This window comes from Salvia splendens, chromosome 22 (assembly GCF_004379255.2).
Source record: "Salvia splendens isolate huo1 chromosome 22, SspV2, whole genome shotgun sequence".
Taxonomy (NCBI): Eukaryota; Viridiplantae; Streptophyta; class Magnoliopsida; order Lamiales; family Lamiaceae; genus Salvia; species Salvia splendens.
Window position 1 is genome coordinate 2,309,258 of NC_056053.1, and position 25,769 is coordinate 2,335,026.

Consider the following 25,769-nt stretch of genomic DNA (forward strand, 5'->3'; position numbering starts at 1 on the left):
GTCACTTGAGATGGGACAAATAATTCTATGAGTTAAATGCTTCTAATATACTCCCTCCGTCCCGGGCTACTCGCTCATTTCCTTTTCGGCTCGGAGATTAAGGAATGAGTGTATAGGAAAGTCAAAAATGACGGCTGTAGGTGAAATTTTTTACTAAAAATGGAAAGAGTGCAAGTAACTTGGGACGCCCAAAAAGGAAATAAGTGCGAGTAGTGCGGGACGGAGGGAGTATATGAAATCTTCTAAAATTGAAAGTTCGATAAGATGACAAACAACACGTGGAAATCTCGAAATATTGCAGTAATATAGATATTTAAAATAACTCAAATAAACATTAAATAGAAATAACAACAAATTGAGGAAGTGGTGAATGGGGTAACTTTTTTTTGTTCTTTCAAGATATCAACTTCTAAGTTGATTCAGTAGAAGGACCACCTGGTTTATTTGATTCTGCTGGATCTCTTGCTGTTGTCACTTGTAATTTTGTCTGAGAATAAACAAATAATAGGAACAATAATCCCTATTGTTAAATCTCTTTGGAAAGAAAATTTAATCAAAGAAACTTCTAGAAAGATATAATGTGAATTTCATGTGTCTAAACAATAAGTTGTGATGTTAAAGAAGAATTTATACCTCAACGTTAAGCTTTGGCTCCTCTTCATGTTTTTCTTTAGCTGAAAAATAGATAATGAAGATTACAGAAAATAATTTGACATGAGAATATTTAAAAGGAAAATGTTGTTACCTCCTTTGCTTCCACAAGATACTATGTCAACAAGATTAAATAAACCTTTCTTCATGCTTTCCACAATCTTAACCATTTCCACTTTCTAATGAGAGAGAGAGAGAGAAGGTTTCTTGCAAAAAAAATGTTGTTGAATGAGTTTATTTCTCTATTAGAACATGGTATTTATATAAACATTTTTCTTGAAAAATAGCTGTACATGCATGACCAAATGTCAGTTTATGAAATATATTTAATTTATAAAACAATTTACAAGTGTAATAATAATACTATTAATTATTATAGTAGGAGTATAATTTAACAAGTAAATAGAAAAAATAAAAATATTCTATGAGATCCGAAATTCTAATCATGCTTTTTGTTTTTGTCTGCTTTTGTTGCTTAGAAGAAAAGGGTTGGTATAAGGCAGATGCAACAGATTGGTATAATGGTTTTAAGTAAATAAACTATATATATATATATATATATATATATATATATATATATATATATATATATATATATATATATATTATTCGTGCATATAAAAAATATTATATATATATATATATATTATTCGTGCATATAAAAAATATTATATGTATGAAATTTTGCAATAAAGCTTCGGATTCCCCTATATCAAACTATAGGCTCGCTTCATTGAGTCGATTCGCATGTTGCAGTCTCTCATAAGAACACTAATTTTTTTAAGGTAATATTTTTATTAAATTAATTAGGGTAGGTTATAAAATCTCCATACATAAAATACACACACAAAATACATAAAAGCATAGATTGTGGGCATAGGAACATGGGGAGAGGCCCAACCCAACTGCCACATTATTAGAGTGTCATAATTTATAGGATTGATATAATAAGTTGTCTATCAAATAAGTAGCCATAATTGTTTATTTCATGACTTTAATTAAATGGTTTAGGACAACTCAAATAAGTTGTAATAATTTGTGGGTCTCGGATTTTTTTAGGATTGATACAATAGGACAAACATAATTATACAGATACATATATAAAAATAATTCATGTGGACACAACATGATAACGACACAACACGATATCAAGCTAATTTCAAACAACAAACAACACAACGCCTATACAATGTCCCATCTCTCAAAAGTAAAAAATCGACACACAAGCAAATCCTAATAATTAAAACAGGAGTTAAAATAATTTATAAGAAATGATACTACTCTATTAATTATAGACCATGCCCACCCACCCAGGGAATGAGCAACGAACGATTATAGGTATGAAAAGGAGCGAATAACCAAAAAAATTAATATATTAATATTATAAAAAATTATAAAGAAAAACATACATGGACACGCCTCATGATCAAGTGAAAATTTGTTAAATTAAAGGTTTATTGTGAAAGACCATAAGAAATTATCTATACATCCGGCAAAAAAGATTATACTAGCAAAACAATTAATTTCTTCATTGCCTAAAAATGATGAAGAACAAAATTCTTATTATTATAAACCTAAATTAAGGAAATAAAAGTACAAAAAACGTTAATAGTAATATATTTTGCCTCGATGTGAAGCAAAATAGATTATTAGTTCATGATCTAATGAAGAAAATACTCAAGTCGAGTTCATTATCTCCGATACCATCGGGACTCAACATGTATAGTGTCTCGAAATCTTTGGATCCCACCACCCTATCAAATTGCCACCTCATGAACGACATCTCCCCGTCGCCGCCTTCTGCCTCCGTCCGCGGCGGTAGCACCCCCGCTCCCATCGACATCCCCTTTAGCAACTCCATCACGTGTAAATCCTCCTCGGTTGCCTCCCTTCTCACGCCAGCACTACATGCACCAATAAATCAATAAGGATAATAGTCATTTAAATTACGTAACTTTGTCAAATTCTGATGCCTATAAAGTTTTGAAAAACTAAAACGTTTATAATTTAATTTATATTAAAATAGCATTAGACTGACCAGAATTTGATCAAATTTTATGCTAAAAAAAGGTTCAAGACGATATACCCGTTGTTGACCCCATTCGCGTACATGGTCCAGCGCGGCTCGTCGAGCAGGTTGATCCTCTTCTCCTTCCCCCTCTTGTCGCACTCGAGCGCGATCCGCAGCATCCCGTGGCTCAGCTCCTTGTGGAGGGCCTGGGTCTGCATGGCCAGCTCGACCACCAGCATCGGCACCGTGCTCGGGTTGGCCTGCACGGCCAGGGTGACGTGGCCCTTGCGGCACCCGAAGAGTGTGCCCGTCACGTGGGCCCCACCCCCGTGCTTGCCCACGTCGACGGCGAGGCGGGCGCCCGGGATCTTGACGACGGGGGTTATGATGGGGAGCGATCGGAAGACGTTGCGGACGGCGCGGATCACCTTGGGCTTGTGCATGTGCTTCTTCCGGTGGGTGGCGGCCTGGGCCAGGGTCATTGGCGGAGGCGGCGGAGGTGGTGGAGGATCCCCCATCAAATTCAATGAGAGGATCCGCCAATTAATGTGGTTTCAGAGGAATTTAGGTGTTCTGTTTCTTCTTGAGAAAATTAGTACAATGTGAATTGGGTGGAAGATTAAATATAAAATGTATCCTAATTATAGAATAATCAATATTAATAAAGTTGAAATGAATGTTATTTTTACACTCATTTTAGGATGCTTAATATTCTAAATTTTGAAAAAAAAACATTTTTAGCCTCTAAGTTGAATTGGGGTTGAAATAGATGAATGGTTCAAGTAAAACTAGTATTCTAAAGGAAGTGTGAAACATCTATTAGAAAGCTAATCATAAACCTTTCAAGCACGTTCAACGGGAAAAAGTGTGTGACTCTAAAAAATGGTCGGGCAATGGAGGTTAGGGTGGAGCAAAGAAACGAAGAATTGAAGACATCTTTGGCCAATACAAGTAGGGGTAGGTCGATACGATATATCGCATCGAAAATTTTGTATCGTTATCGTATCAAAAATATCGATATGAAAGAAATTCATATCATTACCGTATCAAAAGGTTCGGTATACCGAAATTTCGGTATGGATAATATCTTTACCGTTACCGTATCGAAATTTTGGTATATCGTACCAAACCTCGGTATACCGTTCTGAGCGGTATATCGAAATTAAATGGATATCTATTTATGATTTTAGGGTTTTCAATAAATATTTTTTGAATATATAAATAAATTAAATGGATATCTATTTATGATTTTAAACTTTTAATCTTTAAAAAATAAATTATATTATTATTATTATAATTAGTATAAACGGTATGTATCGATAATTCAATACTTATTGATTTTTGATATATTTCGGTATACCGATAATATCGATATATATCAAATATTCGATATAAAACGGTATACCGCGGTATTAGAAAATTCATATCGTTATCGTATTGAAAATTTACGACGGTATTGTATCATACCGAAAATTTCAGTATACCAAGAATTCGATATTTTTCGATATGATACGATCGATGTACCGTTTTTTCGGTATATTTACCCCGCCCAAAATACAACACAAGTGGGGACGGCGAGCCTGTTCTAAGCGAACACAAGTGGAATCGTCAGTGGGCGACAACACGACGTTCTCGAGCAATGCGACATCAGAAAAATTGGACGACATGACCATGTAGGTTAGAGTGGCGTACGAAACAACTTTGTGGGCTTTGTATGCCAAAACGATACATGGTAACCTATCTTGGATAAAAAGATAATTAACAATGGCAACAAAAATGAGGGATTAATCCCAATTTCGGTTTTTTAATTGAATATTAAATTATGGAATTTTCTGATTTAATTAATTAATTACTACATGTGAAAATTTCAAATATAATTTCAGAGGTTTTTTTCTCCGATTCTGCTGCAATTCTCTCCAAATCTTCTCTCAACTTTCTTCTTCACCTCACCGCTTCTATGCCCTCCACCTCTCTCTACCTTTATCTCTCCTATTTCTGTTTTCCCCTCAATCAAGTTGACTGTATGCCTAATTACATAAAAAGATACTAGTATTAATTTGACAAGCAAGAAATGTCGGATTTGGGGGAAGAATTTATCATAGAAAGCTACAAAGTTGCGTGGCTAATTTGGATCCAACTTGTAGTGATGTTTCTTCTCATCATTCTCCTCTTCTTTGGCTTCAGCGCATTTACTTTTGAACCTTCCAGTTCCTCAACCGCTTCGCCGTCCACTGCCGCCGCCGCCGCACCGCCGCCTCATCTCAATAATCCCAGTTCATCTCGTAGGAGAGATAAGGTGGTTAATCGAATTCCTACTCTTCTTAAACTGCTAGTATTTCTTAGGCGAAGATTATAGTCTTTAATTGAGAATTGGGTGAATTGAGAATTACTGCTATCTTTGAGTTGGTTTGAATCTCTGTTTTGATTTAGGGCTTGGAATGAAATGAATGGCTGATCAAATTGCGATTCAGCATGAATTAGATAGGTGATTGGAATTCCATAAGCAAATGAAACCTAAAATGTTGTCATTTTGCCTTAATTTGAATTTCCTTCAAGTTGATGATTGGTGGCATTTACAGTAGTTGCTTTTGATTGAGCGATTGTTTAGTAAATTTCTTCCTCGCATTTGTTTAGCTGCTAATTTTATTCTAGACTTAGTTAATCCCTTTTCTATGCCTTAGAAATGCAGCTTCAGTGTATAGTAGAACCGAACATGTATCTACATTTAGGAATTTGTAAAGGTCTGGGGTTAGTGATAAAAAAATAAAGGCCATTTTACTACTTCTACAAAGTTCCGGATCGTGGTAGGGATGGAGGGCTGGTGTGGCGAAAGCTATGGTTTCGGGAAATGGAAACTGGAAAGATCATATCTCATCTTTGTGTTCCAAGTTCAAAAAATCCGAAAGATTGAGAAGAAAAGTTGTGAGTTTATGTCTATGCGTGTTCTGATACTGACGTTAGGTGCTCTTATACTTATGATTCAGTCGTAATGGGTAAGAATTCAAGTTTCTGGTACATAAACATTGCTGATGTGATCATGCCAGTATTTCATGTTCTGCAGTTGAAGCTGACGTATCTATGTAAGTGGAAAGCATTGTAGATGCTTATTTTTCGAGAGTAACACGTTTGCCACCATACCGAGATAATGAGATTTACGTAAAGTGGAAATCTACGGCCATAGATCATCTTTTGTGACGTAATTTTGTAAATTCATTTAGAGGTTGTCATGTGGTGGTCTTTCTTCTTGGCCTAGTCTGTTTGGGTTTTATCATCCAGATTCATTGAATCTATATTTGAGTTTATTTTTACTGTTTAACATAGATATTATTGATTCGGAACCTTCAGAATTGGAATATTAGTGATTCCGAGACCTTCCCTCTTCTCATGTCTTCATTTGAATGAGTTGAAAATAAGAACACTCTTCTCAAGTTCAATCCCAAAACCATGGATAATAGATAAACGACCTTATAAGGCATCAGTTCTGTTATCTGTGTACGATATGTTGTTGCTATATTGATGAGGATATATTTGAATCGACCTTATGATATTGTTTTGCTGTTGTGATAATTTTTTGGACTGTGGATGTGGCAGGCAGAAGTTCGGAGGACTACAAGGGATAGAGCAAGCATTGCAGAATTTACCAGAGAAGTCCAAAATGGGGAGGAGTCTTCTTCTAAGGATTCTTCATTTCTCAGAATCTTCAGAAATCCTAACCACCCTTGCAACTATTTTGATGTAGCAAAACGAGCAGTTCTCAAGTGTTTAGGCTTGGACTCTAGCTCCGAGCCCTCCAGGAGGAGCGATCAGCATGATAAACAAGAGTAATGTATGCTTTATACTCTATCTCTCGGGTTTCGCTTTTCTAAAACAAAGATGCATGCACTGAAAAAACTAGCCTGGTTATCTATAGGAAGAAAATAAATTCAGTGCTCGTAACACATCAAAAACAATATTAAGAGCTGTAAATCGAATCATGAAATTCAGTGTCCTTCGCCATATGTTTGAATAACAACTAACAAGGGTTGATTTTGGTGTTTTGCAGGCATGTACATTTTTGGCGATCATCCATAATGGTGATAAGATTAGGAGCAGCGCATAGTTCAGTAGGCCCTCCCCACGAACTTGTGATTAGACGGTGTATATAGGCAGCCTCATTGTACTCAACTGTAACTCAATACGGTAATGCTAAACTCCAATTCTTTTGCATATAATTGAGCAGCAAAAGTCTTCGGTTTTGTTGTGTTGTGCTTGTTGCTGTTCCTTTTGTAGCTATGGATAACTACTCTTTTCTTTTTTTGAGTTTTCATCTTTAGCTTTCTTGGTAAATGGTGACCGAATATGGTGGCTGTGGCAGTTAACATCACATACTTGATGATAAATCTAAAGAACAAATTTGAACATATTTGGATGTTTACTTTTTGATTGTTTCTTTTTGGCCGATACTCTCAATTTTGCCAAAATAGTAAAATTTAGGATAGGTTGAAGGTTGTTGTCTTGTTCATGCTCAATGTAGATATATAGGAATGTTGCCGGTTCAACAACCAATCAGAACCGTCGGTTGGAACCATAACCGGCCTAGTAAAGAATAAGGAATGGTGATCCTGGTATTCATCGAATACCTGCGGTTAACTGTCCGTTATAGTTCCAGAAATTCTAGAACTGAAACTGGTCTGCTAGAACCGAGACTGGTTCAGCCCGTTCAGGTTCCGAGCTGACCCGGCCTTGCATCCCTAGATGTATGCATATTTGTCATTTTTTGCTTATTTATTTGGTTTTATACTTCTATAATTATTGGCGTCTAATTGATATAGTACTACATTTTATTTGTGTGCGTCAGATCATAGGTTTAAAATTTGACTCATGGAACATTATATATTCCTATTTTTTTATTTTGGATGAATTAGTTACATTGACAAAATTATAAGGATAGGCCAAAAAACACAACCACATAACGACAAGAGATTTGTATATTTGTATCTTTTAGCTATTGGGCCTTTTATGCATTGGCAAATCAATTAGTTCCATAGTTAATAGATTTAGAGAAAATCTTTACTCGTGATCATCTTAATTTATAGTAAGAAAATTATTTGTGTTCAATTCGTGATTAGCTCGATTAAATACTTTTCCAACCTAATTCTATATAAACACTTTCTGAAACAAAAACACGAATTCAATTTCAATGCTCATTAATTATTCCCTAACTAAAAGAAGAAAAAAATAATAATAATTCAGTCTTACAAACTCATGTGTGTGCACTAGATTAAGTTAATTTAGTGTCAAACTGTACATGAATTTGCAAAATGGCCGGCACGTAGGCGCGTGCTTCACGGTCCAAAGATGACGATAGTAGATCACCTAGCTCTGATTAATTTAACAATAAATATATGCTTAGTTATTAGTGTTGAAGTTAAGTTGTCATAGTTTTTCTTTTAATAATTATGACCATAGGTATGATACAAAAAATAGTCAAATGCTAGATAATAATCTAGATTCTAAACTCATTCACACTTATAAAAAATAAATTCTCACGAAAATTAACTTTGATCAAATTCTAGTATGTTTTACAACTTCGAAAATTGACCATAAAAATCTTAAATTTTACTCCCTTCGTTCCCCAAATTTTGTCACTGTTTGACCGGGTACGAATTTTAAGAAATATAATGGAAAGTGAGTTGAAAAAGTTGGTAAGATGTGAGTCCTACTTTTAAAGTATTATATAATAAAATGTGAGTGAAAATAAGTTAGTGGAATATGGGGCCCATTACCAAAAATGGTAAAAAGTGAAATGTGACAAATTTTGTGGGACGGACGAAAATGAAAAAATGTGACAAAATTTCAGGGATGGAGGGAGTAACATTTTTTTCCATATTCCCATAAAAAATATCTTGATTTCCTATTTTAAAAAATGTGTTAATTTGGTGCATACATGTTTCAATTTGATGATTTTGCAAATGTGTTTTGAGAAAAATAATAAAATTCATAGGTCGTATCATTTTTGTTGAATATTTCGGAAGTCGCACTAGGTACAATATCACCTAAATTAAACCGAGAACAATATTCAAATTAGTGGTGGATGTATTTCAAAGATATTAATTAGGTGTTGGACAAGTATAGGTTGAGGGGTGGTATAAAAAAAGTAAAAAGTAATGGATTTTTGTAGATATTAGATGTGAATGATGATAAAATACAAATACTAGTTATGTCTTAAAAAGAAAACATCATATATTTTTGGTGGACTAACGAATAATAACACCATACTTTCGGACCTTAAAAGAAAGATGATATCTTCTCAATATAGTTTCCAAACAATGGACTATCAAAAATAACTTCTCAAAACTGTCCAAATCATTGTTTTCAACATGATAACACAAATATTTTCAACTTAGTGATAAACTGAAGATTCAATTTTCCTACCTACTTTTTCATCAATATTGAAATTGAGAATCCTTCATTTGACATAGAGACTCAAAAATGACCATAGGATTTTGAAGCACATTTTGTCGCGGACTATCCTTTCATGTTGTTAATTCTTCATTGCATTTCCAACAATTGAGTATATAAAATTTGGTACGACGACGTTATGTCTTTGCACCTATACAATTGTAACAACAATTGTTCAACGATAAATTAATAATAGTATATAATAGGACGAATCACTTTGAATTTCAATTTACATGAGTGTCTAATTATCAATTTTATCCTTTTTCATTTTTTTCCCAAGTAGGATGAAGTGAGCATATATGGTCTAATCTAAGGTACCCTAATAATTGTATCGATGTGATTAATCACTTTCACTTGGATGTTTCTTCAATATCAGATCCTATACATAACCAATCATACTTATAATCAAGAAGTAGTATAAGTCCATATTGAAAACATTTTCATACGTAGTAGTGATATGTATTTATTATATAGCGTAGTATCATTTTTTTATCTTTTAAAATCATACTAGCATATAAAACGATTTTTTTTACTATAACTTTTAATCATCAATATTAGTATGAACTGAGTAAAACCAGCTATTGTATTGCATCAAAAGTATTTAGTAAATATACGACTATTATACAAAATTGTGCCATTTGGCGAACATCTACATGGTTTTGAGCTACGGGCTAGAAATTTTCTTTCTTGTTTTAGTTGACTTTTAATCACATATACATACGCTGGATTTTTATAATTGAACTATAATTGCTTCTATTTTACAATTCATTAGTCAGATACAACCTTTAATTATATTGTTTAACGACGTAGATATATAGAATATTCAAGTATTCATGCGTCCGGCTGAAAATAAATAAATAAAGAAAAGGAAGTCAATTATAGATATGTCTAAATTTCAATTATGTTCATGTATTTAACTAATAAGATCTGATGTGAAAATTATATATACATTCCACATGTGTAAAGTTTAATCATTTTAGTCTTTTTATGATACTGGAAATGTTTTATGATTATTTACATGAGCATAGTGCTTCGAAATAATTGACAGTCTATTAATTAGTATAATTCGATAGTTTCAGTAACTATGATAAAAAAAAATTGAATAGTTCAAAAATCTCTATATTATCATAATTTTGAGTAACACTTGGTTCAGAAAGCTCCATATTATCATAATTCATTTGGTCTGTTATTTATTGTTGTAAGGTTTATTCTTACTTTGATATAGTTGTTGCGTTGAAATTTTAAATTGTTGGTGATGCCGAATCATTTTCAAAAATAATAATAAATAATTATTAATAATACTTCTTGATTTTTCTCAAATGTTGTAAATAAACAGATATGATCGAAATTTAGTGTTAGTTATCATGTAAGGCCGTTGTGTCACCCTAACGCTAACCTATACTATGTATTACCAATCTCTAAATAATGAATAATACTATAACCAAATTTATAAATATAAAAATTCAACTTAGACCAAACATTTCCAATCTGTGTCACCATCAAAACCGCCTCTCCACTATTAATATCTCTCTCGTCCAAACCATAAAAAACACTGCAAAAACTCAAAATCCCATTTCCAAATGAGAGGAGCAAGAATCCCAAACAGCCCCTCATCACCACCATCACAAGACGGCTGCGTCAGAGACCAGGAGAGGCTCCTTCCGATCGCGAACGTGAGCCGGATCATGAAGAAAACCCTCCCCGCGAACGCCAAGATCTCCAAGGAAGCCAAGGAAAGCGTGCAGGAATGCGTGTCGGAGTTCATCAGCTTCGTGACGGGGGAGGCCTCGGATAAGTGCCTGAGGGAGAAGCGCAAGACTGTCAACGGCGATGACCTGCTGTGGGCCATGACCACTCTTGGATTCGACGACTATGTCGTGCCTCTCAAGGATTACCTCAGCACCTACCGAGAGAGCGATGGGGAGACGAGGGAGAAGAATGAGAAGAACGAAAGAGTCTTTCGTTCTTCTTCTGCTTCTGCTTCGTCTCCTTGTGAAGTTGATTTTGATGCTGAGAAGATCGCTTCAATTTCAAACCCTAGTTTTTTGCAGGGTTTTGGGAGTGGTGGTGGTGTGCTGATTGAATTCGGCGGCGGGAGAGGTGTGGCGGAAGGTGGTGGTGTTGAGTGGTAAGAAATATTACTCGTTCTATAAATTATAACTGATGTGATAATGTGCAACTTCTTGATTTTAGTATGTACTAAGTGAAGAATTCAGTTAACATTTTATGTTGGTTCGTTCGATTTTGCATATGATTCACGTTAAATATCGAGAAATTTCGACGATGCTTTTACTAATAATGAAAGAAAGGCAGAGACATTACAACAAACTTATCTTATAAGGAGACAAAATCAGAGACAGTTTGGTTTTGAAAATAGCCTAAGTTAAGGGAGCATAGAAAAGCATTGTTCAATACACCTTAATATTCTGTGTTTCTGGAAGGCTTTCGTTTGTAGACACCTTAATTATTGTACGTTTCCTTTGATATGTTTTGACCTTTACTATAAGTCCATAACTGAAGTCGTTTCTGCCGGCCTGCATGTTTAAATATCGCTTTGGATCTTATTATTCTTATTGATCATTTGAAGAAGACTCAATAAATGTATTGCATAATCAGTTGTTGATTCACTAGTTTACATTCAAGCATGATCACAACTCAGAAGCTCATAACCTTCCTCTTCCCTTCATTTCTTCCCTTCTGCTGATGCAAAGAAATGCAATCCTTCAGCCTGCGGCGCTATTCGCAATATCAGCATCCCTTTCCGCCTCAAGAGCGACCAGCGGCCGTTCCATATATGAAAACAATGTCACCTTCCTCTATCACAACTCTATGTCAAACATATCGACTACCAAAATTCCACCATCAGGCTGGTCGATGCTTCCATAAACAACGACGACATCTGCTCTTTCCCCATCCATTCCTCATATCTCGAATTTACTACTAGTCTGTACTACTATCCGAATCCCGTTCTAAACTTCCTCTATCACAGAAACATTGTTCGGAAGATGACTATTGTTGCGTTATGGTGCATACAAATGATTCCAGATAATCGTCCATCAATGAATAAGGTAGTGGATATGTTAGAAGGTGATGTCGAGCATTTGCAGATTCCTAATTATCCAGCGTATGTTGCTGGAAATGAAGAAGGAAGATGGACTTCTGATTCAAATGCTTCCATATCATTGTTGCATGATGACAATGGTAGCAGCATTATTAATATCATTAGTGATGCTTGAAATATGTATTGTCATCTAACTCGTACCAATAAGGTACTCATATTTGGATTTGAAAAGGATGACTAATAACCTTACACTATTATCACACTTATTGAATGTAGTAAATATAAAAAAAATGTACTCAATTCGTCCTAATTAAAATGAGCCTTATTCTTTGCTAAATTTTCAACAAAGTTAGAATCATTTTTTTTATAAAAAAACAAACATTTAATCGCTCTTACTTTATTCTTTGTTGTGGCCAGGAGCGTAGCCACCTTATGAGGACATGGGGCAAATTGCCCCTCCTCATCCATTAATTCTCTTATATATTTATACATAAAATTTTAATTTTGTACTTTAATCACACTAAATGCCCTTCTCAAATACATAAAAGTTTCCTATGTATTATATTTTTGCCCATTCTCCAATAAAATCCTGGCTCCACCCTGGTTGTGGCAAAATGCGCAGCAGGGGATGTTGTGCAAATCCACATCCTCTATTGATTTCCACATACTTGTATTATTATTTTTTTCATTTATAATTGAATGGTTTAGATCTACACTGCATCCCTGCTGTGTATTTTCCAATCCCTTTCTCTTATCTCTTCTATTTTATTCTCTCATATTACATTTTATCTTCACTCAACCCATTTAACACAATTTCTTAATCTTCGTGTCTAAAAGAAACGCCTCAATTTACATGAGACAGATGGAGTATACACAAAATATGGTGAGACAACTCGTGTATAGTTGTAGCCGGCTGTTACACATGCGAGTCTTGTTGTGTATAGCTGTAGCCGGCTGTTACACATGCGAGTCTTGCCTTCACCCCCATCAGCCATTGGCCAATCACTTGGCTACGAGATTTCGACCACACGGTGTAGTAGTTTGATATAATCGCACCTAGTATTGAATCACATATATGTCACCTGTTGTAAATTATGGTATACACCATAATTTCGGGTATATATGAAAAAATCAATACGCCGCAGTATATGAAATTTATGGTTACTCTACCGATATCTTTTGGGAATATATCATATCGTATCAAAAAGCATGACACACCAAAAATTCAGGGCTTTTTTATAATTTTTTAGTATGATAAACCCCATATTTGGTATTTTTCCCCATCGCTAAATTCTCGTCTAGTATCGAATCACATACATGTGAAATGCTGAGCTACAATCTAGCCAGGTCTCTTTTCTCTCTGTCTTTTCTCATTCTTTTCCGCGATAATAAAGACACTTTACCTTTTATTTCCTCTTTTCCCTTGACTGCTTTCTTTCACTTTCTGATCTTTAACTTTGTGTACACTGTTTTCTTCTTTAACTTTTATGCATTATTTCTGACCTAATCACTTTTCACTTTACTTTTTTCTTAGTATGTCTTAATAGTGGGTGGACGATAAATAGTTCAAAGCACCATAGTGATTAGTGGATGCTCCTTTACACGTCTTGTTTGGCTAAATACAAGCAAATATACCCATACCATATATTCTTATTGATATGATATGATATGATATGAAGAAGAGTGAATCAAATGTGGTGCATCATTAGGTAACAATATTGAACCATTCTTATTGGATTGTATATTTACTACTCCATTACTGAATTTTGACCAAATCACGCCTGGTCAAAAAGAAAATGCAATGATGGCTCAATGTCTCTATGAAAATGAAGTGATCGATTTGTTTAACTTATTTTATACTATATAAAGATAAATTATACAAATAGCGTTGAAAAACGATAAGACGAATATTTGTATTCATTATTTTATCATCAAAGATGAACTGATTGGTGACATATGCATGATTAACTAAAAAGCAATTCAAGAAAATGATGGATAACAATAAAATAAATAATACTAGTAATTTGAAGTCACAACTCATTAAATTCTCAAAACGAATTTTCAGTAACAAATATTAAGTGCCAAAATTAAGACAACTATAGCGTACTTTATATAATTAAATCAATTCATTAACGGCCATCATTTGATGAGCACAGTGATCTAATTAGGGTGGCAAAACGTGAAAGTTTGTATTTATACAAAGGAAAATACATTCCATTTTTAGTGTTACTTCACACGCGTGTATATAGGGAAATCATTACTTAAATGCATAACTTGAGAACCCGAATTTAGTTTATTATAAGAGCAGTTTAGTTCACTATAAGAGTGATATAGTTTACTACACGAAGAAGAGAACCAAAACGTCATTACAGTGAACTAAATCATTCATGGAGTAAATACTTCACTATAATGGTGTTTTTGTTCACTCCTTGTTTTCAAATTCATATTGTGAACTGCAACACTCAAATAGTGAACTAGATCGTTTTGATCTAATGACTGAGATTTGTTCTCTAGGTATACACTTAATATTAGTTATACTTTGATCATCTCCATATATATCATATATATAGAGGGAGAATACTAAATTGGTGAATTTTGAAATATTTCTTGAATTCAAATAATCAAATATGCTTAAATATTACTTGTATCAAAACTGAATGACGTTTGATTTGAATTGTTAAAAAGATAAATATGTTACGTGAAATCCAATTTAAAATTTTAAATAAATTAAAATTATATATAGACACAATTCGATAAATTTTAAAGCATTTTATGATTCAAGATATTTCTTATAATGACCTTCTAATTGGAGGATTACTTTTATTAACTTGCAAATTTCAGGATAATCTGATTTCCATAATCTCAAATCTCGATTTTTGATCAATCCAACATAATACTCCCATTTATTTAAAAACAGGAAAAATAAAGACTCAAAACAAGAGCAAAATTTTGAATCATTTCCGACCAACGCTCAAAAACATTCATCGTATCAACAAGTAAAAAAAGTTAATAAACCCATAAACTAAATAGTAAAGTCTTCTAAAATAGTTCGCTTCATAAATTCGCATATTAATACATAATTGTTCCTTTTTGAAATCAATTACTCCCATTTATTTAAAAAACGATTAAAATAGAATTGTTAACGTCTCAAAATTTCAAATACAGGAAAAGCATGGGCCACAAACAACGATATAAAGAAGTCCCGTGTCAAAAACGAATATGTAGAATTTTATAAATATTCCAAAATCGTTCAAATTTATTAAACATATATTTAATTGACCGAATCTCAAAATCACAAAACCTCCAAACATTTCCCATGGATTCTTCTCTCCACCGCCGCGCCACATCGCCGGAGAGCTCCGCCGCCAGTGATCCGGCGGTGACAATCCCTCCGGAGGCATCAAGCAGCCGCACAGTCGACGGCCCGCAATCGACAGCAAGAAGGAAGATTAAGAAGAAGAAACAAACAGTAGTTTCGGACAATGCATCATTAGATTCTTCGAGTAATTGTAGCTCTGCGGCGTCGCATCCGAAAAAGGGTATCAAAATTCCCAGATTTCCCAAGCGAATTCGTGTCGGGCCGCTGACTGCGGGCCCGAAAAATGTCGGGATGAGTGATGTTGACGCCCTCGGCCTCCCTCTCGGAATGTCGATTGCCGCTGTAGTCGCTCAGGTATTTTAATTCAGTTTAATTATTAAAGTTGAGTTTTTTTGGCATAAAATTAGGCTTATTTTTTTACCCATTTTGTATTGATTCTGAATTTTTTACTGATGTCCTTAGTGGAATTTATATCTTACTTGGATTGGAGGTTACTTCAATTAGTGAAAATATGAGAATGTTTACTAATGAGATTCTTTATTTTGCTGGAGGGTTCACATTGTGTTGTTGTCTCAGTTTGTATTGCTGATTTTGTAGAAGAGCTGTGGTTGTTTGAGAATAGTTAAATGAATTCAACATGTGCAGTAGTTTAGAATAGGTGGTTGATGTGATAAAGTTTTGGCCTTTAAATAGGATTGGCATCTTTTTTATGGATAGGTAGCTTTACGAGTTTACTTATGGATAATTCCCACTTCTACAATCTGTGTTTTGATATCTCTGATACCATATTAGACACATCATAAATGTGTGAGATGTATCTTTCTTAATATGAATATATTCTTAAGAAGAAATGGCTTACTTTGATTCCATTAATAGCTTAACATTGATACCCGATGCTGAGCTGTTGTTCGCTATCATGTTGTTAACTTTTCTCTACGATAATTTGTTTTTCTCTTTTTTATTTTTTTGGTATTCATGCTTCTTAATAAACAATTTGCATAATTTATTGAATTATGCATGACTGTGGATATAACAGATGAGTTTTTTTGCATGTGTATATAATTTTTCAATTAATACGAGCTAAGTCAATCTTTAATGTGGTATTGTTGCATATTAATTTCAGGTCTTGGAGAAGAAAAATGTACCTGGCAAAAATATGTCGGTGGATTATCTTTCTGCGGTACAGTCTTTACTCTTATTAATGAATATATGTTGCTTAATTTATAGTATGTGTTTGTTATAAAAAATATAGTCATTTGTGAGTTATTCGGAATTTACATTGTCGTATGATTTAGCAGCTTAACATAACATATGGTGAAACAATTCATATTCATTTGATGAGATCGTATTTATCAACTATTGTTGTTTTTATGATCTTTATATTTTATATGTTCTGAGTATGCAAAACTGATATAGTTACTCTCCGTGTTGCTTACAGATCTGTGGTCTGGCTGTAAGGGAATCTCTGGGAAATGTAAGTCTTGTCGTAACCTTGCTTTCATTACTTGAACTATTTTGTTGTCCCGAACCGTGTAGCCAATGTGTAAGTAGTAACTCTTTTTCCATCGATTGTATGCAGGTTTTTGGGGACAAATTTAATAATTTTGTGAAGAATTTTGAGACATCATTTCGGAGTACATTGATGACTTTGCAGTTAATCAGTGATTCATCTCAAGATGATGGTAAAAAACTCCGGCGAGCAAGATCTGCAGGGCGTTCTTGCTCAGTGACAAGCAATATGACGTGTGATAACATATATAAGGGTTCTACACATCCTCCTGAGGCTACAGAGGAAGAATTATGTGTGCGTGCAAATATCACTGAACAGCAAGGTTCTGAATATCAGGGCAATACCTGTGAAGCTGGGAACCTCTCGTCTGATTGTAGAATAGGTGACATGTCATGCCTTTCAAATAATGGAGATGTCCCGGCGCCATTTCTCCGCAGAACTAGCACAGACGGAGAATGCCATACTCACTCAGAAATGAATGAGAATGAAAAAATGAATATGATAAGTCAACAACTTATTCTGCATGATAATAGAACTGAGCAGCAGTTAGCTTGTGCTTCTCATAGGTCCTCTTCTGTTCCTGATCTGAACCAGTTTTCTATGCTAAGCACGATTGAAAAATCGGTCAAGGAGCAGACTCGCTCTAATGAGCTAAAGGCATTTGAGATTGGTCTTATCATGCAAAAATTACAGCTTAAGGAAAGACAATTAGAGCTGAATTCTAATGCCAATATTCTCGAGAGATGGAAATTTTCAATGGGTATCTCAAAGGCTTCTTTCAAAGCTGAAAAGTTCAAAACCGAGATGCAAGATACAAGACAAGTGGAGCTACTCAAGAAGTGCTTAGATTTTCTGGTAGGTGGTCTAATCATCATGTTGTTCACGCTTGCATATGGAACATATGTCTACTCGCACCAAAGAATTGTCGAAGCTACTGAAGCTTGCTCTCCCTACATGGTACAAACTATTCTTACTCTAGCTTATCTCATGATTATATCCCCTCGACTTATATCTTTGGTTTTACATGTATGCTGTCATCGAAGCTTGCCAATTGGATTGTTTATCTTTCACTATGTTTCTCCTTTATTATGATTGGATTTCAAAAATGAGTTCTAGCACGAACATCAAGTAGTACGTGTGCCATACATGATACATGCCTTGTATAAGAAATTAAGAGGTTGTTTGGTAATCCATGTCAGATGTGCTATTTGTGATGGAAGAATATTTGTTGAAGTTGTGTTTCTTGGTAATTTTTGAATGGACTTCAATTATAAGTGATTTCCCGAAAGTTCCATTCTGCACTAGTATTTGGGATCCACTAGTAGTAAATGGCCGTAAGATTTTCAAGTACCTTAAAATATTTATAGATGCATCTTATAAGATCAAGTTCAAAGAGTAAATTTATGTAATGGACTATTCTTTCAAAAGTGCCAGTAGACATGCATTATATTTCTCTATATATTGTTATATGTTTTTTTTTTCTGTTTGTTTCATCTAATTTTCTGGCTTCCACCATTGTGCAGCTTCTTTGTTCTTTCATCTTTTATTTTCCTGGTCGATGTTTCACATTGCTAAGTATGGGCTTTGATGTGGGCTTATGACCACTGGATACCTTCTCGCATTTGGGGATGAGTTCTTCCCAAGACTATAAAACGTATTTTCCGTGATACTGGGATAGCGTTACTAGTACTTGTGGAAAACGTGTTGCTCTGAACATTATCTTGAAGTGATGTTACTCGATCCATTTCTGTTTCTGAATGGGCTCTGTTGCAGCATTATATTTTAACTCAACATGCCTTTCCTTTCTCCAGGAGTCTAAATCTTGGTGGATGCCAAACGCAGTGTCAAGTTTCAACTCTGGCCTGCAGCTATTGAGATGTCAAGTTCAAGTTTTCAGTCGCATGTTGTTTGGTATGATAATGATCGCGGCAATTGCCTTCTTACTCATTCAGAGATCATCGTCTTCTCATCAGACAATGCCAGTCACTGTCATACTGTTGCTCTTAGGGGTGGGATGTGGTTATGCTGGAAAGTTCTGCATCGACACATTAGGGGGCAGCGGAAATCATTGGTTATTCTACTGGGAAGCCCTATGCTTGCTGCATTTCTTCTCCAACACATTCAATTCTACATTATATATTATTCTCAATGGGCCTATCATAGTTGCTGAAAGGGTCGACCACAATCACGGGTTTCCTTACTGGATGAGAAGATTGCTCTTCTATGCTACGCTGCTATTTCTCCCTTTGCTGTGTGGTCTCATGCCCTTTGCGAGCCCTTTGGATTGGTTTAAGCATTTTACGTCGCAGGAGGTAGATGTCTTGACATTTGAAGAAGATTGATAGTTGCTCCGAGAGTAGAGCATAAAGCAGTGTTTTGTTGTAGATTGGCCCTATTTTATTCCTGTCACCACCATCAATGTATCATATAATTTCTCCAACTAGGTGTTGTAGTGTTTTATGTAACTGAGGAAGTGTAGATTTGGTGATATACATGCAAAATTAATTATAACAAGATTACCACCTGTTTTGTGGAATGTGAAATTATCTTGCCTTCCATTGTTTCTCTTCTATATAGTGTTACTTTTACATTTCTAATGAAACGATGTTAAGGAAAAGGTAAAAGACCAATATTTGCAATAAAAGATACCCTTCCCTTGTTCTAATTCCTCAGTTGTGCTTTTTCTGAATAGCAATTAGTCTTTATTATAATTCAATACTATATCAAATTAGACTAGGTAGATCATAATGTCATTTGTTTTAATAACATTACCAAATGCAAGTATTGAAAGATTGACAAGTAAGAAAATACTAGTGGAGACCATGCTCGAGATGACGGAAAGATGATCACACAAGCAGCAAGCTGATAGTCTGTATAAGGATATGACTGGATAAAAGTGTCGTACCTACATCCATGGTGTCTAGCAGTGAGTTAAGCAAGTCGACTGGTGAAAAACTGTACAGGAGCTCACCTATTGACACAAATTGGAGAGCAGTCAAGAGGATCTAGTAGTGGATATTGCACATATATAGGGCACAACCTGACTTCATGGTGCGCTAAAAGTGTCGATGCATTGCTGAGAAGGCTCCAGCTCGAGGGAAGGACTACAAGCACTCGCGGTGTGATGTGGTGAAGGGAAATGGATAGAGACCGACCGATTTGATTCCATTGTGGTTACAAAATTTGTAAAGGGGTTCTAAAAACTTTAATAGAGTGGAGTATATAACACGACAAATACAGTGTACTACAAAGTATTCAATCAATCAACTATATTTGAAAATATATCTGTTAGCTTTCTTCTCCTTCATGGCTTTTACCATATCACAATGAAAGAAACATCGCACACAAAAATTCACACAGAAACAAACATGGCATGAAGCATTAGAAGCTATCACTCGTGAAGGAATTTCAAGATCAATTATAGCATGAAAACACATCTCTTTCTCGTTACACTAAAACAACCGATCACTGACAACTCAGTATACTACTACAAACAGGAATAGGAAAAAACTACATCGACTGCAAACTGTCAAAATTGTTCGCTACTAATTGACATCTCATATCAATACAGAAACATGTGAAAGTGCCAACACGGAGATAAAGTTGGCTGTTTGGTACCGATTTTCTCTAGTTCTCTTCACTTCTAATAGTTTTACACCATAAAAGGACGAATTTATGAACTCCGGCCTCAATAAATTGCCCATGGCATTCGGAAACCCCGCAGATTTCTGAGCTTACTCCCATCTCTAAGCAGACTGACAACGAACATCAGCTAACTGTTGCTCCCTTTTCGTATAGCATGTCATATAACCTTGTGTGCCTTCCCATAGTATCTGTTAATGAAGGGAGCCTGCAGAGGAAGAAAATCAAGCAGATGGTCAGTTCATAGAAAGCAAGGAAATTTTGCAGAGCAAACTTCCAATAAGGCTTCTGTAAAGACATTATGAATGATGATACTCACCTTCACACCAGATACATCCGGAGTGTCAGGTGTAGGTACTGGATAAAATTTGTAGAATTTCATATCCTTATATGCCTTCCTTGTTTCTTGGCTCAATTCTTCCCGTGCCTTTTTACGGGCTTCCCTTGCCTACACAAAGAATGCAGTCAACAGGCATGAGAGTCTGAGATACATAAATAACAAGAAACTTATTACACTGGACTTGTTTAGAAAGTACCTCACGGTTAGCTTTTTTAGCTTCACGAACTTTCTCCTTCACATAGTTCTGAGGTAGAAAAATGGTTAGGTAGAGACTAGAAGATAGGAAAATGAATACTGAAAGACTGGAGATATAAGCAATATGCACAATCATCAGTAATAATCCACCTTAAAGGGCTCTTTTTGATCTGCAGGCAACTCCTCCTCCGCAATCAGATTATCAGTGAACTCCTGATAATTTGTTATATAACTTCATTAACAGTATTTTATACATAGATCTGCTTGAAGAAGCTATGTATGCAAGTTAATAACTAAAAGAATCAGTTATGTAACATGAAACATAACTGATTAATGTGATATGCAAGAGTACCTCTAGCTCATCAAGTTCCCAATCAAACTCGCAGAAAACCTTGAGGTGGAGGAGAAGTTAAGTTAGGTTTGCATTCAATTAATCTATCGTTTCTAAATTTAGTACAAATAGCCAAAACACTTGACACAATATGATAAAATAGCAGTTACAGACATACCGGCTTGGGATCAATAGGAAATAAAAGGTCAACCACTGTGCTTTGCTCTAGTTCATCTTCCTGAAGGGGATCGTAGAAATCTGTGAAAATGTGAGGGGATATGTAAGGAAGATATTCACAATTGTCTATACAATGGTTACGAAGTCTGTTCACAAAATACGCTAAAGTAATGCACATAAGTGGCTCAACTGCGCTTCGAAAACTCAGTCTTTACAAAGAATGTAATATTCTTGAAGACCTCATAACAATAGATCATCACAATTATTCATGCAATAGGACCCCATAAGATACACCATTAAGCAAGAAAGGACTATATAAGCTATGTAGAGTAACTCTGATATAGATAATTAGATATATATAATCAAATATCAGATCGACAAAAGAAAACTGCTAGAAGTTATGGTATTCATGCACAATGTTTATGACAAAACAACATTAGCAGCACATCATACTAGCAGGAAAGAAAAATATTGATTGCCAATTGGAGACCAAAAAGGATAAATCATTATTACAATTTCCATCTTGTCAACTAAACGTGTTGCAGTTAAACTGTCAACAAACCTATGACCAAGAGTAACCAGCACTTAATAATTAGTAGTAACCAAATGTGTACATTGTTGCACTCAGTTACGATTGGAGAATTTTAAAAATCAGCTAACCTGCAGGAAGTTAACTCATTCACATTATTATAAAGATGAACACATCCACATTATTATAAAGACATTCAAATTCTCCAATCGTAACCAAAAGTGCAACAATGTGATCAAGTGCTGGTTAGCTGATTTTGCAATCATGATAATAACTCTATGCTCTGATAGGCGGTGACAAGGATTTCAGATCAAGCGGTTCCCAGAAAGGCTTGAAAAATGCAAACATTTCACAAGAAAGAACTTCTGTAATTCTGAAAGACAATCATATAAAGCATTCCTTTAGACCCAGAAATTGCAAGAATTGGTGTACAACAATGAATGAATCAATAGAAATCCTTTAGAAAATAAAATATATCATATTAACTCACAAGGTAAGCAGTACTCAAACTTCTTTACACGCTCAATCTTCAGATGTCTTAAACCAGCCCTGCAAGAAGCAATTCTCAGACATTAGTGTTATACGATCGACGAGGGTACTGTCGTCTCCAACCTGGCATTCTCATCAACTACGCAATAATAAATCACTTAGCCAATTTGTATATGAAATTTCCTTACACTGAAAGGAAAACAAAACAAGAGCAAAGCCAAGTGGCTAATATCCTGGTGTTATTAATCAGTTCAACATAAGGAATATAAGTTAATTAACAAGCAAAATTTGCAAGTTTTCCTTTTACAACCCTTACCATTTCCATCATAAAATTTTGACACTTATTTCAACTACAAGTCTCCAAAAAGTATTTAAAACATAAAAGTGACTATTGAAGAGACAATTGCTGCTTTAAAGAGAAAATACAGCAGTTGAGCCAATTTTCCTGTTACAGTGTCCATGTTCCGTAATGGAAATTAATGATTATAAATTATACTGTAAAAAATATTGCACTAGTCAGCACCACTAAACATGGTGGGTTATGAATGCAAGTAAAAATCTGATATTCAAACTAAATAGCCAAAAGATGTCAATATAAGAAAATGAAAGTGGATTATGTAGCAAAAGAGGCAGGCAGCAATAGTTGATAACTAAGTCATAAACAAAAACTTCTGTTGATACAAGTACAAAACAAATAACATAACCAGATGCACAAATCCTTCACCATAAAAAACTAGTATATTTATACAGATATTCATGAAATCCAAAAAAATAGCAGGCGAAAGTAGGCACACATTACCTCCTTTGGTTACAGCTCAAGATGAAAATCTGAGAGTTTTTAAGTTTTTCAACTTGAGATTCCCTATAAGTAAATGCAATGGAAAAGTTATCAACAATTTGGCAGAGAGAATCAATAGGAGAAAAACCAAAGGGAAAAATGATACCTTTTCTCAAGAGGTATATAAGGGACCCAATCCATTTTCATCTGCTTCATGGGCACTATTTCTTCAGTCTCCCTCTGGACTGATTTGATACCAATTTTGTCAGATGGGGGAAAAGGTGATACCACCTGTTCATTCGAAGATATCCATGAATCGGTAAAATTCACAGTAATTAGAGAGCAGATAAAAGGGGGCTCAAGAAGGCAATACATAACAATCGTTTTTCTTTTTTATGTCATTGCATACCATCCATTTAAGATTTGTGAATGCATCACATATCCTAACATCCACCATGAGTGAAGGGAGATGGCACAAAGAACATTAATTTTAGCCAATGCAGAAGAACCATTCACTAGTTGCATTTTTGAGATCATTCACATAAAAATATTAATAATTTCACAAATTTAGATTCGATGAATTTTATGATTACCATAAAGACATGATGCTACTGCTACAGCTAAGATATAACTAGAGGAGTGAACAAAGATATTTGGGAGGGAATAGAAAAAGCACATAAAAAATTATAATGTTAAGGAATAGATGCACAATTAGTAGTGAACTGGAATCGATATCTAGCAGAAATAATATAGCATTAAATAGTTTGAGTAGGAAGTAGATCATTTCCAAGAATATAATTGATTCACTAACATCCAACTTAAATGGTTGTGACAGTAAAACAATACAATCAAGAGCACACAATGCAAAACACATAAAATTAAAATGTCAAATGTCAAGAGAAAAGTATTGGGGCTTACAGCAACCACAACAGGTATCATTGTAACTTTGGATTGATCTTTGAAAGGAACCAATTGAGCTGCAGAGATAAATAGTAGCATTAAGAAATAGTAGCAAGATAAATTTATGATCCCAAAATACTAAGAAACCATAGAAAAAATTAACTAGTATCATCATGGTACACCTCCATATTTTCAGGATGGACTAGCTTTATTTGTAAGATTAATTTTAGTCGGCAAAAAATTGGAAGATCTATATTCTTAGGGCTACTTACGCTCTGTACAGCCGAAGAGGTAGACCTTCTTATCATGTAACTCTCCACCTTCTTCAAGAGCTTCCTGCCACATTAATAGAATTAAAGTCAAACTTGTTCTGTAACTTGCCCAATTCTGGTTATAATATTTGCACCCGATGCTTTTAATTTTTTTCACGAGAGAGAGAGAGATCTTATATGGACCAAATCAGCGAAAACCTTCACATGTTAACGAATGAGAATGTAAGGGTTATTGGCTACTCACTTCCAAATTAGTGAAGTTCCATTTGTACTCATACACCATGTCCAACTGATCCCACTGTCAATTAAAATCACATATAACAAAAGAAATCAAATCCGTTATCATCATAAATCAGACAGAGGAACAATAGCTAAACTAGACAGAAATCATATTCTTACCTCTGTGCCTACCGGAAAAACCTGCAGCCAGAGATCCTCCTGCACAACACATAGTAGCACATACAATCAGCAACCAATGCAAAGCCATGTACATTTATCTTCAAATTACATAATGAAAGAGGTGAACGCATCTCAGCTTATTTACACAAATTATAGATTAGTATAACTTCAGAAGCTAGGTCACATTAAAATAAGCAACATCATACAAATTATACATCCTGACAGTGAAGTAGATAAACGATCCGTTGCTAGAAGCACATTTTAAATCCAAATTTAATGTTTAACAAAACATAAACAAGTCCAATTACCTAGAATGAATTCGGAATCCTAAGCAGAAACTGTAAACGTACCAAATTGCGCTTCTCAGCGAAATACTCAGTCTCGGTTTCCGGCTTGGCAACCTTAGCTCGCTTCCGGCCGGCCTTTCCAGCTGCGCCTCTGCTCGGATCCAGCTCAGCATTGCGGCTGGGGCCCTCCGAGTTGGTTTCTTCAGCTGGCGATTGGCTCGCCTCGTTTTTCTGATCCTCTTCAGGCTTGGCCTTAGGCTCGGCCTTAGCCTTACGCTTGGTTCCCTTCCTCATCGCCTCTGTAGAGAGAGAGAGAGAGAGAGAGAGAGAGAGAGAGTGAGCGGGAGATGGATGGAGAGCGCTAGGGTTTTCGAAGAGAGGTACCAAAATTTGAATTTGAGGGATGTGAAATTGGATGGCGGAAAATGGTGGATTGA

General features: G+C 35.0%; 4 protein-coding genes and 2 long non-coding RNA genes across 7 annotated transcripts; 3 read left to right on the forward strand and 3 right to left on the reverse strand.

Moving 5' to 3' along the window:
- Positions 1-285: 285 nt before the first annotated feature.
- LOC121787059 lies at positions 286-864 on the reverse strand. Its single transcript, XR_006047260.1, has 3 exons — positions 746-864; positions 634-674; positions 286-487 (listed from the first exon to the last, which is right to left on the reverse strand). It is a non-coding gene; the product is annotated as an uncharacterized LOC121787059 (long non-coding RNA).
- Positions 865-2,153: 1,289 nt separating this feature from the next.
- Positions 2,154-3,234, reverse strand: LOC121786155 (protein MIZU-KUSSEI 1-like). Its single transcript, XM_042184709.1, has 2 exons — positions 2,738-3,234; positions 2,154-2,555 (listed from the first exon to the last, which is right to left on the reverse strand). The coding sequence occupies exons 1-2, from the start codon at positions 3,178-3,180 to the stop codon at positions 2,306-2,308; spliced, it is 693 nt and encodes a 230-aa protein (XP_042040643.1). The 5' UTR covers positions 3,181-3,234; the 3' UTR covers positions 2,154-2,305.
- Positions 3,235-4,553: 1,319 nt separating this feature from the next.
- On the forward strand, positions 4,554-6,901 carry LOC121786156. Its single transcript, XR_006047123.1, has 3 exons — positions 4,554-4,958; positions 6,254-6,488; positions 6,705-6,901. It is a non-coding gene; the product is annotated as an uncharacterized LOC121786156 (long non-coding RNA).
- A 3,706-nt stretch (positions 6,902-10,607) lies between these two features.
- Positions 10,608-12,495, forward strand: LOC121786154 (nuclear transcription factor Y subunit B-1-like). Of its 2 annotated transcripts, none has more exons than XM_042184706.1 (2): positions 10,608-11,231; positions 11,831-12,495. In XM_042184706.1, the coding sequence occupies exons 1-2, from the start codon at positions 10,684-10,686 to the stop codon at positions 12,045-12,047; spliced, it is 765 nt and encodes a 254-aa protein (XP_042040640.1). In that variant the 5' UTR covers positions 10,608-10,683; the 3' UTR covers positions 12,048-12,495. The 2 variants fall into 2 exon arrangements, with proteins under 2 accessions (XP_042040640.1, XP_042040642.1); XM_042184708.1 differs by having other exon boundaries at positions 11,815-11,907.
- A 2,919-nt stretch (positions 12,496-15,414) lies between these two features.
- LOC121787620 (protein CPR-5-like) lies at positions 15,415-19,536 on the forward strand. Its single transcript, XM_042186408.1, has 5 exons — positions 15,415-15,837; positions 16,607-16,663; positions 16,922-16,957; positions 17,063-17,950; positions 18,805-19,536. The coding sequence occupies exons 1-5, from the start codon at positions 15,481-15,483 to the stop codon at positions 19,333-19,335; spliced, it is 1,869 nt and encodes a 622-aa protein (XP_042042342.1). The 5' UTR covers positions 15,415-15,480; the 3' UTR covers positions 19,336-19,536.
- Positions 19,537-20,391: 855 nt separating this feature from the next.
- Positions 20,392-25,746, reverse strand: LOC121787717 (protein HEAT INTOLERANT 4-like). Its single transcript, XM_042186535.1, has 14 exons — positions 25,396-25,746; positions 25,046-25,084; positions 24,891-24,944; positions 24,647-24,710; positions 24,393-24,451; positions 23,641-23,765; positions 23,496-23,558; positions 22,698-22,756; positions 21,680-21,759; positions 21,523-21,561; positions 21,321-21,383; positions 21,172-21,219; positions 20,955-21,083; positions 20,392-20,843 (listed from the first exon to the last, which is right to left on the reverse strand). The coding sequence occupies exons 1-14, from the start codon at positions 25,624-25,626 to the stop codon at positions 20,796-20,798; spliced, it is 1,101 nt and encodes a 366-aa protein (XP_042042469.1). The 5' UTR covers positions 25,627-25,746; the 3' UTR covers positions 20,392-20,795.
- Positions 25,747-25,769: the final 23 nt, after the last annotated feature.